The 14970-nt window shown below is 39.5% G+C and overlaps 1 protein-coding gene across 1 annotated transcript in view; it reads left to right on the top strand.

Moving 5' to 3' along the window:
- Positions 1 to 14497, top strand: part of edaradd (EDAR-associated death domain) — a 43293-nt gene extending 28796 nt beyond the window's left edge. The window contains exons 3-6 of the mRNA XM_049601281.1: positions 4256 to 4298; positions 4758 to 4828; positions 12372 to 12420; positions 13933 to 14497. Coding sequence (XP_049457238.1) covers positions 4256 to 4298; positions 4758 to 4828; positions 12372 to 12420; positions 13933 to 14321 — 552 coding nt within the window. The 3' untranslated portion in view covers positions 14322 to 14497. The remainder of the gene's footprint in view (positions 1 to 4255; positions 4299 to 4757; positions 4829 to 12371; positions 12421 to 13932) is intronic.
- Positions 14498 to 14970: the final 473 nt, after the last annotated feature.

Below are 14970 nucleotides of genomic sequence, written 5' to 3'. Positions count from 1 at the left end.
AAAAAAAAGAAAAATAATAAGCCTGAAGGGATTAAAAAAGTGAAAACTTTGACAGGCCACAACTTAATGTGCTCTACAAAAAAAGCCTATTGGACAATCAAGGCCACCATGATGAATTCTTTGCTAATTTGCATAATGTCAAAAAGCCACTAATATGAATAGACTTTTTTGGATCTTTACTCTATCAGCACTCTTACAGCATTGTGGGACTGAGATACAAAATCCTACTATAAATGAGCAAGATCTGTCAAAAACCATGGCCACCACCAATCGAAAAGTCTCTACAAAGGGCAGGGTGAAGGAAATAGAATAAAAACTTACATCGTCTGGGAGCAATCCTGATTAAACCCAGTGTTAACATCCACAACCACCCAAGTTTTATTCACATCTGATAAAAAAGGGAGCAAATAACAAGACTTTGAGTGTCCATTTATTGAAATGCTGCATACCATAAAACTTCAAGTAATAGCCCAGACTATTGTTTTTTTAAATCTCTGAAATCAGTGGCTCTATATTTGGGACAAGCATTTATATGGCACAGGCCTTTCATTCCCTTCACGCAAAACGGTTGCTCAGCAAAGATGGGAAATACAATCAAATTGTTTATAAACCAGTATGAATATTACTTGTATAAAAATTAGGCTTCAGATAGCATATTAATTATGAATTACTTATTTGACCTAGCTCCACCAGACAACACATCACAGAGCACTTTACGGTATGGATAACAGCACTCAGCATGCTGACACAACACCACTTTATCCTGTTAAACAAAATACTCATAACTTGGATGAATTTTGAAAAATTTTGAAAAACCCTTTTGATTCTTTTGATCTAAGGACCCTTACGGACTTAAGGAATATGAATTATTTACAGGGTAATCCTGTTTTATACATCCAAAGAACTTCTATGAAAACTGCTTAGCAACCAGACCAGGTGTCTAATTGAGGCAGGCAATTATTCGTCAAAATATGTAGCCACACTGGACTAGTTAAAGGGACTGGGCTTTTAATTGGGACTAGACTTTTCATTGAAGTTTTACGGTATACTGCATATCTGTTTCATTTGTTTTATTCTAAAAAAAAAGATTGTTCTGATCCGCTGCCTGCCAACTTGAAGCTAATTTTTACCCATACCTGCAACCGTGAATTTATATGTATACATATTTTACCCATTAAACAGCATTTTGCGTGTTACCCAACGCAGTACAGGACTATTTTGACTTTATCAGTACCAAATTTGAAACACTGCCTGACACTTGGGCATATTATTATTTGCTATAATTATTGGCTTAGTCCTACTGAAACCGGATTTTTAAATGCATGTAAACAGCTTAGTCTAACTGAAATTGGACTATCCGTAGCTCGACTAACACTCCTAGATAATTCGATTGAAAATCAAATTATTGCTGCATGTATCCACTTAGTCCGTGAAACTGTGATATTGTCTGAGATGGTTATCACACCATGAAAATCCCACACCGGTGCAACCCTACACCACTCCAATAGTTAGCTCTGCTCTGTGGCTCCACTCCAAATCAAAACAGATCTTCTTCATCTTCTGTGGCTTTTTGGCAGGCTAGACATGACTCTGACACATTATTGCCTCTCAGGTTTAAGACTGAATTGCGCCTGTAAATGAAAATTCATTTTACTTGTCAAACAGTTTAAAGCAATAGCAAATCATAATAGGGTGGCACCTGAGGTGGCTAATCAGATTTCAGAGCTGGCCTATGCCATCCCAGGCCTCTACCTAGACACACCCCTGCAAGAGTGGTCAAAAAACATGGCCGCTATAAATCAAAAACTATTGCAAAGGGCAAGGCTCAACAGTAAATTGGCCATAACTCACTCAGTATGTTTACATGCACAGTTAAGTGAAGCTACGGTAATAGCTCGACTAGGTCATGTAATTGGACTACTATTCTTGTCCCAGTATACAAGCACGGGAGAGGAATCAATTTATTCACCGAAGTAGGTCAGACTCCACTATGATAGGTGGCAATATGCCCCCTTTCAGCTTGTAAGTATTGGACCTTTTTAAGACTGATGTATTACATCACAGACCAAACAATCGACATGCAAGTTAGCTATGGTTAGCTGGTAGCAAACTGGTACCATGGTGGACAGTTTTACAGCTCTGTACATTTGAAAAAAAAAATGTACAGCTCTGGATAATAATAATAATAATAATAATAATAATAATAATAATAATACTGCATTTTATTAATAGGCGCTTTTCAGAACACTCAAGGACACCTTACAAGACACAGTAAAAAAACAAGTAGCAATGTATCCATAGATAGTAAAATCAAACAATTCAGTAATATACAATAAAAGTTAATAAAATGACTAGACAAAAATCACAATTATAAATATTAGATATATAATCATCATAATAAAATCATCATCATCAATATGTGTGTCACCATTAAATCAGACTGAGTATGCCAGCTTGAAAAGATGTGTTTGCGGGGGTTTGAAAGTGGAAAGGGAGTCAATATTGCAAATGTTGTAGGGGGGAGAGTTCCAGAGGCGGGTGGCAGAACAGCTTAAGGCTCTAGAGCCCATAGTAGTCAGGCGGGCAGATGGTGATGTGAGTTAGAGTGCAGAAGAGGATCTAAGAGTACTATAGGGTGTGTAGATATGGAGGAGTTCAGACAGGTAGGGAGGGGCTTGATTATGAAGGGCCTTAAAGGTCAGAAGCAGAATCTTAAAATTGATGTGATATTTAACAGGAAGCCAGTGAAGCTGCTGCAGAACAGAAGTGATATGATCTATGGAGGGGGTTCTGGTAATGAAAGGGGCTGCTGAATTCTGGACCAATTGGAGTTTATGAAGACATTTGAGAGGAAGACCATAGGTCCAATAGGACAGAACTGCAATAGTCAATACGAGAAGTAACCAAAGAATGAGCAAGGATAGCAGCACTCTGAGGTGGAAGTGATGGGCAAAGACAGTTAATGTTTCATAGATGAAAGTATGCAGATTGAGTAACATTGTTGATGTGGGCCTCAAAGGACAATGTACTGTACAGGATCACACCCAGACTCTTAACCTGAGGGCATGGACGGACTTTGGAGTTATAAATGGTTAGAGTGAAACTGTGTGGTTTAGCCAGAGTAGATTTAGTACCCACAAGGAGAACCTTAGTTTTGTTTAAGTTTTTGTTAAGGTTGAGGAAGTTGTTTGAAAGTCAAGAATTAATATCCAATAAGCAGTCAGAAAGGGATTTTGGGGGGTGAATGGAAGTCTGCCTAGTGGATAGATAGAGCTGGGTGTCATCAGCATAACATTTTGAATACCAAATTTTGTGAAGATATGGCCAAGAGGTAGAAGGTAGACAATAAATAAAAGGGGACCTAGGACAGAGCCCCGAGGAACACCACTAGTAACTGGAAAAGAGTCAGATCTGAAATTTCTGATTTGAACAAAATGAGTGCAGCCAGAGAGATATGATTTAAACCAGTTTAGAACAGTGCCAGTGATACCAATGGTAGCTAAGGAGGATGTTAAAAGCCCAGAGTCAGCTGCCATTAGGAGATCATTAGTGATTTTTACCAGAGCTGTCTCAGTACTGTGAAAGGAGCGAAAACCAGACTGAAATCATTCAAACAGATTGTTGTGACTAAGGTGAGTGTGGACCTGAGCTGCAACTGATCTTTCAATTATTTTAGAGAGGAATCGTAAATTTGAAATTGGTCGGAAGTTGCTATAATTTCAAGTCAACTGCCTGCCTCCCTCACCCTGTTGTTACCGGCTTCTTCCTCTGTTACCTATTTAATACTTTTCGACTTCTGGGTCAAAGCCCGGGGTGGAAACTGTGGAGCACACGCAGAGCGCCTGAGCCAGTTTGGGTTCGATTGACTGTATACATGCAGGAGTAATAAGACTCCAATCACATTATCTGGGTGTGTTAGTATGACTTTGAGATATTCAATTTAGTATGATTTCAGTTGGACTAACACAGTCAAATTTATTTTAAAAGTTCAGTTTAAGTCGAACTAACGCAATGAATCAATTTTCTCGAATGTCATGTAAATGTACTGAGTTTCCAGTTATTACAATGCTGCATACGTAACTGACTTTGCTCAGTTATGTGAAGGTCTAAACCCACTTGCTGCTACTTGTGGCTTTGATTTTACAGTTGACCTGCTTTTTTCTGTTGATCAAGAAACAGCTTTAACCTGTGACTGCCACATGTGGCTATATTTTTCTCTCTGATAGTATCTTATCTGTCCTTGTCTCTCCCACAGTCCCTGGAGGCCAATTATCCAGTGCAGGTGACGGATCCTAACGGTAAATAAGGAAGTCAAACCACAATGATCCATTTTACAAAGCATACGTGTGTATAGATGTACTATTTCTGTAGCATTCATCCACACTGCACATTCTCAAAAAGAGGCAGAGTGGCCAGTGCAATCAAATGAAATAAAGAGAGATGGTGAATTGCCTGTTCGTGTGTTTTTACAATAGTAATTCCATCAGTACACCTATCTATCTATCTATCTATCTATCTATCTATCTGTCTATATCTATCTATCTATCTATCTATATCTATTTCATTTCACTTTTTAATGGGAGATAGGTTGAGTAAGCAACAAATAAAACTTGACACTAGTGACACTATTTGAGAATTTACAGTACACTTTAAATTGTCTTCTGTTGTTCAAGATTTTCAAGCATGGTTGTCAGTGATGATTGCATTCCTGCCGTGTTTTTGTCACAATACACATGTCAGTTATGTGTCTCCACCAGATGCTGTGACACTCCACCTGAGCTCCATGCCCTCTGGATGCCTGTGTCCCTCCTCAAACAGAATAAGACAGGTCAGTATTACCACCTTTGATACATGTGTTCATGCACAACCTTTGTTTGAATCATCAATCAATCAATCAATCAATCAATCAATCAATCCTTTATTTGTCACATGAAATCATCAAATCAAATCAAATTTATTTATATAGCACATTCAAAAACAACTGCAGTTGACCAAAGTGCTATACAAACTAAAAGAATGACACACAGATATATAGCAATATAAAATGTACACAAATATAAAACAGAATAACACCGCTAAGAACAATTACATACATAAAAAGATTATAAAATTCTAAATTAGTAAAACCACTTCAACCAAAGGCCATTAAAAACATGTACATTTTAAGATTTGTCTTAAAATGTCAATGGAGGGGGAGGATTTGATTGAGAGGGGAAGGCTATTCCAAAGCTTGGGAGCAGGTACCACAAAGGCACGATCTCCCTTACCAGCCTCAATCGCGGGACAGTTAAAAGAAGTTGTTCTGAGGATCTAAGAGGTTGGGAGTTGGAGTAGGGGCAGAGAAGTTCAGCAATATACTGGGGTGCTAGCCCATGTATGGCTTTGAAAACAAATAAAAGAACCTTAAAATCAACCCTGTACTTGATAGGTAGCCAGTGCAGGGATGCTAGCACTGGTGTAATGCTGTCTCTTTTTCTGGCACCAGTGAGGAGTCTCGCTGCAGCATTCTGCACCAGCTGCAGGTGAGACAAAGATGACTGGCACAGAGAATTGCAATAGTCAAGGCTTAAGGAGATAAATGCAGTGGTTACAGTTTTCATGTCATTGTGAGAGACAATGGACTTGAGTTTTGCAGTGTTTCTTAGTTGAAAATAACAGCCTTGCAGAGTTGAATTGTTTGTCAAATATGAGAGCAGAGTCAAAAATTACCAAGATTCCTTGTATGGGTATGAATTTATGATGTGAGTGGCCCCAAGTGGCTGACTATGCTGTCTGTGGTTTTGGGGGGATCAAAAACAATAACTTCTATTTTGTTATCATTTAACTGAAGACGGTTTTTTGACATCCAGGATTTCACATCTTGGAGGTAGTTAAGGGGGGATGTGATGGAGCTGGAGTCCCCTTGGTTTAACGGAACGTAAATTTGTGTTTCATCAGCAAAACAGTGAAAGGAGACATTGTGCTGGCTGAAAATGGAACATATTTGAAGCATGTACAGTGCAAATAAAGTAGGCCCTAAGATAGAACCTTGAGGTGCACCACAAGTGATACTGGAGGAAGAAGAGGAGAGGCCACCAATCTTAACAGAAAGAGACCTGTCCAAAAAATAGGAGGCAAAGTACTTGAGGGCTGGATGCCAACCAGTTCTTTAAGATGATTTAATAAAATACAGTGATCAACAGTGTCAAAGGCCGCACTGAGGTCTAATAGAATTAAAGTTTATCACTATCTAAGGACAGCAGTAGGTCATTTGACACTTTGAGAAGGGCAGATTCTGTGCTGTAACAAGCTCTAAAACCTGACTGGAATTTCTCCATGATATTGTTATTAGCTAGATAAGACAGAAGCTGTGAGTAGACAGTTTACACCAGTACTTTGGGCAGGAATGGAAACTTGGAGATGGGACGAAAATTGTGTACAGATTTCTCAAGGTTCAGCTTTTTAATTAGAGGTTGGACTTTATATATATTGAAAACAGGATTCCATTTGTAAGACTGCTATTTATAATAAGGGAGACTGTGGGACCTACAGTCTCCAACACGTCTTTGTATGTAGGAACAATGTCCAAGGCGTAGGTCATGGACTTTGTGTGAGAGATTATATCATAAATGTTGGACGGAGAGACAGTCTGAAAGTCAGTAAAGAAGGCAGAACAGATAGACACCAGGCAATGGCAGGCAATGAAAAATTAGATTGTATACAGTATGATTCATTTTTGAAGAGAGAAAGTTAAAAAAAAATCCTCACAAATGGCTGTGGTTGGGACAGGACAGGTAGCAGCAACTGGGTTGAATACCAGATTTATTGTGTGAAACAAAGCTTTGGGACTATTAGAGTTTCTGGAAATGATGGTGGCAAAATATTTTGCCCTTGCAGCTCTGACAGATTGCTGATAGTTTGCCAGGGTGCCTCACAGTATGTCAAGTGAGACTTGAAGTCTGTCTTTTCCATTTACGTTCTGCCTTTCGACACAATAGCCTGAAAGCACAGGTTTCACTATTCAGCCATGGCTGACTTTTAGAGCGAGGTTTTCTTAGTTTCAGAGGGTAATGGAGTACATACAAGGACAACTCCAATAAAACACAATCCCATCAGCTCCTTCAACTTGTGCATTGTACTTTAGTCCTTTTTTGACTCTTTTTACATTGTAAGCTGCTGCTTTATAATTGTCCATGTTTCCAGACTGCAGTCCTAATTTGTAAACTGCAATGTGTGTGTTTATAGCATCCTCGATGGTCCTGGTAATCCATTGTTTCTGATTGTGGAATGATTTAACTGTAGTTTCTGGTGCAGCTGCTTCTGTAGTTTTACAGATTAAATCTACCACAGACTCAGTGAGTTAATTTATGTCATCAGTGATGTTGGTAGTGGTGACCTGGAACTTGCTCCAGGCTGCATCATGTAGTGCAGTCTGCAGGGTGGCCTCTGATTGACCTCTGACATCACTGGGGATATGCGCTGTAGTTTGTTTATATACTTTGATCTCTGCAGAGTGGCTGTGTCGTTACCCTTGCTGATCGAAGGAAGGGATTCCGCTCTGTGGCGTGTAACACTGATCTAGCATCTGTATTACCCTTGTGGCGCAGTCAGTATGTTGATTGAAGTCAGGCATGACATGCTTATGGTTACCCTGATAGACGTCTTCAGCAACAGTGAGCGCGGCGTTAGGATCAGCGGTCTGTGAGCAGTTTAGGACTTCAGACAAAAAAGAACTGATGACATTTTTTTAGTGCAGAGACTTTTATGATCTACTTTAGTTTACTTTATTTTATGACAATGCATTAATTCTCCAACAAACCTAATCCGGTCTTCCCCAAGTTGATTTACAGAGTATTTGAACAAGTTTTTAAGTAGTTGTTTGATATGAAAATATAGTCACCCAGAAAATATTACTTGATGCACAGAAGTTTTATGCCTACAGAAACTTGTCCTAAAAAAACCTTATATAAAATGATTAGGTGTAAAAGTATGCCAAAAATCAATCAGTATGTATCTATTTTTAACAATTAGTACACAAAGGAGGAGGTCAGCCTGAAACGTCATCATGCATTAAATAATAAATTGGGGTATTTTCCAAATGTATGACCAGTGTTGGGAAGGTTACTTTTAAAGATATATTTTTTTGGGGGGGCATTTTTGCCTTTATAGATAGGACAGTTAAGCATGAAGGGGGGGAAAGAGAGAGGGGTAATGACATGCAGCAAAGGGCCACAGGCAGAAGTCGAACCCGGGCCGCTGCGGAAACTGCCTTGTACATGGGGCACCTGCTCCATCCACTAAGCCACCGACGCCCTGGGAAGGTTACTTTTGAAATATATATATACAATACATTACAGATTAGAAGTAACCCTGTCAACATGTAATAAGTAATGTCACTATTTTAATTACTTCATCAAAGTAATGTAATTAATTAAATTTTCAGCAGGCTACATTTCTAACTTTAAACTGGGCAATAAAGCTGAAAACTGTCTGAAAAAAGGCTCTGTGAAAAGAAGACATTCCCGCCGGTGAAAAGATGCAAAGCAACAAAATGAATGTTATTTTTTAATGTAATCTTTTTATCAAAAAGAATAAATTGAAAGTAACCCCTTTGTAATCACAAACATTTTGATTCATAACTGTGATTTAATGAAGTATTTTTTCTCAGTTAAAGTAAGTGATTACAATTACGTTTCTTCTGTGATTGTATTACATGTAACTAGATGCATGTAAGTAGTTACATGTAACTAGTTACTACTAGCTACGTCCCAACACTGTATATAACCACCATCAACCAAACAGCAATTACCATCATGACCATGTGTATCTTCATACAGATCTGGATCTAAATGCATATTCACCTTTTTTTCTATCATTAAAGCTGGGATAGGCAGTTTTTGTTTTTTGGGGGCAAAAACCCCATAATAACCTTAAATCGTATTATAATTCAAGTGGTCTAAGAGATAACAAGACCTCTGCATCTCCTCTCAATTCTGTTTTCAGGCTTAAGAAAATCTAAATCGGGAGACTTTAGCCAATCATCATTTGGTCATTTCAAAGAGAGAATGTTTCTATTGGCAAATGCAGATGTGCACGCACATCCCTAAGGTTGGGTTTATACTGCTGCATCGAATTATGCTATTGCTTGACGCGCACATCCTCAGAAATGTAAAAACACGTTGCTACGAAGCAGACCTTCTGGGGGGTTTTTTAAGCTGAAAACCATTTCCCTCCATAGAAGCAAAGCTTTTATTAACTTTTTTTCCACAGATAAAATACAATCAGTTGTGGAGACAATAAAGCCCCCACAAAATAGCATTTTAGCTTATGAGTAGAGGAAAGTCCACTAGCCACTAGGCTAATTTGTATAATTTAAAATGTTATAGGCTTTTGCTAATAACATAGTATGTTGTATTTGTGTGGGAAAATTGTCTAGTTTAAGCAATGGTTTTGGTGGTGAACCTTGTGACTTTTAATGGCACCTAATTTTATAATGTTACCAATGTAAAATGTGTTCCTGGCTTCATATGAGTTGTGGAAAACTCCACTAGCAGCTAGGCTAATTTATGCAATGGGAAATGTGACAGGCTTGTGCTAATAATCATCCAGCAAAAGAAAAATGCTTTGCCTGTGAACTGGGTGAGTTAGAATGAAGCTGATTTATGTAATTACATTTAAGATTGTCTTTATTAAGCCATGTTTAAAGTGTGTTTTAGGTGTGTTAATAAGACTTAACAGCACTTCACTAAAACCCCACTGCTGACTAGTGTTTTGGAGATGTAACTGCAGAGTGACACAGACACACCACCACACAAGTACAGTAGAAATGCTCACAACAGCGCATTTGCATAGGCCAATAGAGTCCACCAGGAATTAGTACTAAAACCCAGAAATGAGTTAGCATTTAGAGCATTTAAAGTTTTTGGTTATGAGCCTCAAATAAGGTCTGTGGTTAACACAAGCTTGAGGGATTTTCACACTTTTTTCTGTGACATAAAATACATCAGTATATACCTCACTGTGAATTTTGAACCTTCTATATGTCTTGGGGTCTAGGGGATAATTGGCCGTTTTTGACTACTTTTCATTTTACCTTTAAATTTCACCTTAAAAAACTGTTTACCTTGCCTTGTTTGGTATCAGTCTTTTCAGCACAACCTCACCTGTGTGACTTTACAGTTATTTTTTCATTTTGACATACTGTATTAACACACTGGACCTAAATTCACACAAAAAAAACATAAAATCCAACTAGGAAAAAGTTTGATTTTTTACTGTGAAAACCACACACATGTCTAACAAACCATTTTTGTAACTTAGAATAGAAATATAAATTGTAAACTTAAAAAACATTTGTCCTAATTTAGCAAACAACAACGTTGACTATATACATTAAAATGCAAGCAATGCCTCAGGCGTTTTTTGAACAACTATTCACAAAACAATCAGATGCCACACAAATTATTTGTGCCACTCTGAAAAACAGTTCCTGTCCACCACAGCACACTACAGGTGCGGTCGTCGGAGGCTCATTTTCCTCTCTCCTCTTCCAAAACACACTACACCACACACTAACTATACACTCCAAGCACGCTAAATGTCACAAATCCCAACTCTATCTATGATCGCGATCGCTGTCTCTCTCGCTACCGTCACTCCTACAACTTTCCCCTCTCCCCCAGCAACAAATGATGTGTGTTGTCATACAATTTTGTGATTGGTTGACGTGGTGCATTTTTCAACCAATAGGAAAGGGGGTGTCGTTTTTGTTTTTTTTTTTGCTGTTGTTGTTGCCTTCAGCACCTTCGTCAGGCCGAACAGCCCGTTTTTACCGTTTCTTCCTGCACCAAACGCGGATCAAACCTGACAACAGTATTCAGGAAAATCATGGCGTTTATTATTTATCATAAGTCCGGTTTTATATGGCCTATCAAGACGATTTGTGGTACAAGTGGTACAAAGTTTGAAGTTTGCACTTTCCACACAAAATGAAACGGGGACTCAGCGAGACTGCGTGTTGCTGCTACATCGTCTCAAATCAGTCACGTGATTTTGATGCGCCGGCGCGGCTGTGGACTGCAGAGGGTTAAAAATGGAGGTTGCTAACAAATGGCCAAATGAGACTACAGAACGTCATCACGCTGCACTGCGCCAGATGTTTCGTCATGCGACTGTAGTGTATTTTGTTTATAGCCTAACATTAGCTTTTTACTCCGTGGAAGTGTATTTTGAAAACAGACAATGCAAGTAACAGGCAGAAGTTGACAAGGCTTCCCAGAACATAAACAACCAAAACACCCAGGGTACCAGGCACATCATATCTCGACTTGGAAGAAAGAGAAAAAAAATGCAGGTAGCTGGCTGCCTGGCCTGAGAAATTTACTGATCTAAACTAGGAGGGAGAGAGCACACACATGAGTAAAGCAGTTTTGGGAAGGGCTTGTTTATTGGATTTTGTGGGCGGGCCTGAGAAGGAGGGCTGTATTTTCAAATTCTGTTGTTTTTGTTTTTGTTTTTGTTTTTTCAGAAAACTGCCTACCCCAGCTTTAAAACAAATATAGAGAATTGTATTCTACCTTGGCTGTGGTAACTACATACTCTGTGAGTGCTTTCTATTTTAGGCTGTGAGCATACAGGATGTGGTTTTGTCCCACCGACTGAGCTGGAGGTGCAGCTGTGAGTTTTGCTAATAACAGAGCAGAGACACAGAAGGAAGAGACAGTGGTAACATGATTCTCCATCATGCAGCTTTAGAAAAAACAGCATTGGTGAAAATAAACATATAGGAAAGATTAGCAATTGGAATTGAGAGGGGAATTTAATTATTCCAGTCATCAGTGATAAAATGTATAAATCCCCCAGACGCAGTGTCTTGATTCTGTGTCTGGCATTGATGTACAGTAGTGTGCAACGTGACTTTTGTTGAGATATGTTTAACTTGCAGAAGCCAGTGAAAACGCATCATGTTCACAATGAGAGGCACATAACATTTGTAAGAGGAGACATGCACCTGCCACAACCAAACTTTTGAAAAAACTAGAGAAAGGCACAGCTTAAGTTTAAAAATCAATATAATGCAATAACAGCTTACTACTGTAGGTAGTAAAATGAACATGACCTCAACATGGAAAAACAGCTGATTCATCCACTGAATGACCTTAGATGTTTGTGTGTTTAATGTAACAAATAAACCACAGTTGAAAATCTCCCAAGCTGCAGAATGTGTTACTCTAACAACCAGCAACCAATGATTTTTCTGTAGTGCAGAAGGTAAAGTGTGAGAAGACAATGGTGACTGTTTCTGATGTCTTCAAATTTTTTGTTCAGAAAATGAACATTATACAGGATGTGATGTCACAAATAGTAATCATTTGTGTTTCTCTGTGTTGTAGCCAGTTCAAGATGTCGAAGATTGCACCTGCCCAATATCTACTTCACCAGGTATATCAATTGTTATATCGATATGAAAATCATGACTGAATCACTCCAGATAAAAATTGTGTCAATTTTTGGTGAATTGTTAACCTGAAATATTGCCAAAAATTTCCACAGTATCATCAACCTCCTTGAGACAAGGAATTTTGATGTAAATGTAAAGCTCTGGGTAGTCCTGTGCTAAAATGATTAACTTCTTCTTCATATTTATCACAGACTGATGTTTAAGGATGAAGGGAAAGTCCTTGTCACAGTACATAGTGCTCAGGAATGCGTGCACGCCACTCTGGTGTCCCTTTGGTGTTTAAGCACGTCTGCCAGGCATTCAAATTGAAAACAATGATGTGAAAGATGTGCAATAACAGCAACATTTTAGGTAGAAAAAAAAAGTGTGGGCAATAATATAGACTGTAAAAAATAATAGACGTAGCTACCATGATGTCATCAATTGGTTTGTGGCATCCCATTTTGAAGCCGCGCATTTCAACCATCGCCATCTTGGTTTTTTGGAGTCAGAAGTGACCATATCTGAACAAGAGGGTGGAGCTTTGGAGGAGCGAGGTATGGATCTGACTGAGAAACCGAGGACGCTATCAGCAGCCTGCCACTCAGAGTGACCCTGCCCTTAATTATGCATAACTTTAAGCCTTAATAAAAGTGGTCCATGTAGATGCTATATTGACAATATTTTCACTGTTTTACTTTGCTGCCAGACAGCCCTTTCCTTTTGCACTACATTTTGAGAATCGTAGAACTTCCATATTCCTACCCATTTCACTCTCGTTTTTCTGCTAAGTCCCATCCACAGCAGGAAATTGCTGAGCTTCTGTGTCAGCGCTCCCACCGCCTTTATGTCCCTGTCCCATATATAGCAAAGCGAATGGGAACAGAGGGTGCGGCTGCCCTGGACCCACGAATCTTTCCAGTTCCAAAGGGGCCCAATCTGCTTTTTTGATCATGCATGTTTGTCGTTCAGTTGAATATTCTTTTTTGCAATAATATTGCAAAAAATAAAATCCTGCAGAGAAAAGACAAGCTCCCACCACTGCCAAGGGGTTCTTCTCTTTTGCAGCAAACAGCATCAGAGGGACACTGTGGACAGTTTGTACTGTCATTGACTCTAGACCGTTAGTACCCCCGTAATCGGGCCCCGCCATTCTGAGTAGATTCAGCTGCCATGTACTGAAGGTAATACACTGGCTATGGAGTGCCTCATACAACCCCACCTCAACTATCTCCTTAATAGTTGACAATAGAGGCAGATGGGAGACATGGGGAGAGGAGGGAGTTAGCATGTGCCTTAGACCACTAAGTGACAGGGACACCCAATATGGCCTAAGTGTCTAATGGCTATTAGGCGGCAGATAGTGAAAGTAACTGAATAAATTAATTAAGAAATTAATTAAACTTTAGTTGAGATATTTATTCCCTTTTAAAATTACTGTCAATACTATGTAATTTGCAATGAACACATTCTCTTGAGCTAACTCCATCTTCTTTGTCCATCTCCGAGCTCAGACTACCCCAAAGAACTGCAGTTACTAAAGAGTCCCTGTGAGAAGTGCTGCTGCCCAGCACCTCCTCCCAAGATCAGTGACCTCATGAATGACAAAGATCTCCTGGACTTACTGCGGCTCAAGCTGGACCCAAACCACTGCACCATCAAAAACTGGAAGAACTTTGCAAGTCGCTGGGGGATGAGCTACGATGAACTGACCCTGCTGGAGCACCGGACCCAGGGCTCCTTGTACCACAGCCCAACCCAGGAGTTCCTGCTGCGCTACAACCAGAAGACAGTCACTGAGCTCACTGAACTTTGCCGCATCTACCAGCGCATTGATGTGTTGCGACTGCTGCAGAGCTGGATCGAGAAGGACTGGCCGTCACGCTGGCAAAAGACTCATTGACCAATTTGACTCTGTACATTTTTCTGCTGACAAGGTTGCATGTTTAAGAGATTTCTTCTTCTTCATAAGCTCAGATACATTTTACCAATTCTTAAGCAATAGTGACTTTAGCAAGTGATCTTAAAGGGATAGTTCGACATTTTGGCAAATTCGCCTATTGCCGTAATCCCTATAGTCATATGAGTAGCTACATTACCTTTAATTGTCAGTGCATGCTGTTCTGAGATCGGTGGGGCAGAGCTGCCCGCTGAAATGGAGGTGAACGGTACAGGTCCCTCTCTCCCTCAAAACTAATCAAATACACCATCAAATGACTCCAAAACACTCTTGTGGACAACTTGTAGCTTACACATTCACCATGCTATGAAATGATAATGTAATATTACAAGACAGAGTTGTTTTGAAGCCAAATGCAGAGCTGGAACTACATTCCAGACATACAGTACTTGCTGGGCGGAGTGATTTCAAACAGCGTATGTTTAGTGCAGTTACTCCCGTCATCAAAGCAACAAGTTTGTTGAGAAGAAGCCAGAATATACAGAGGAAGAGTTACAGGTTTTGGAAGAAGAGAGAGCAAGAAGAGAGGCTGAGGCTGCCGAACAACCAGGGGCTGAGGGGAGACCCAGAGCCAGTGGTGTAAATGTGGGGC

Source organism: Epinephelus fuscoguttatus, linkage group LG16 (assembly GCF_011397635.1).
Source record: "Epinephelus fuscoguttatus linkage group LG16, E.fuscoguttatus.final_Chr_v1".
Taxonomy (NCBI): Eukaryota; Metazoa; Chordata; class Actinopteri; order Perciformes; family Serranidae; genus Epinephelus; species Epinephelus fuscoguttatus.
Note: the sequence above shows the minus strand (reverse complement) of the source record. Positions and strands in the feature narration are given on the sequence as shown.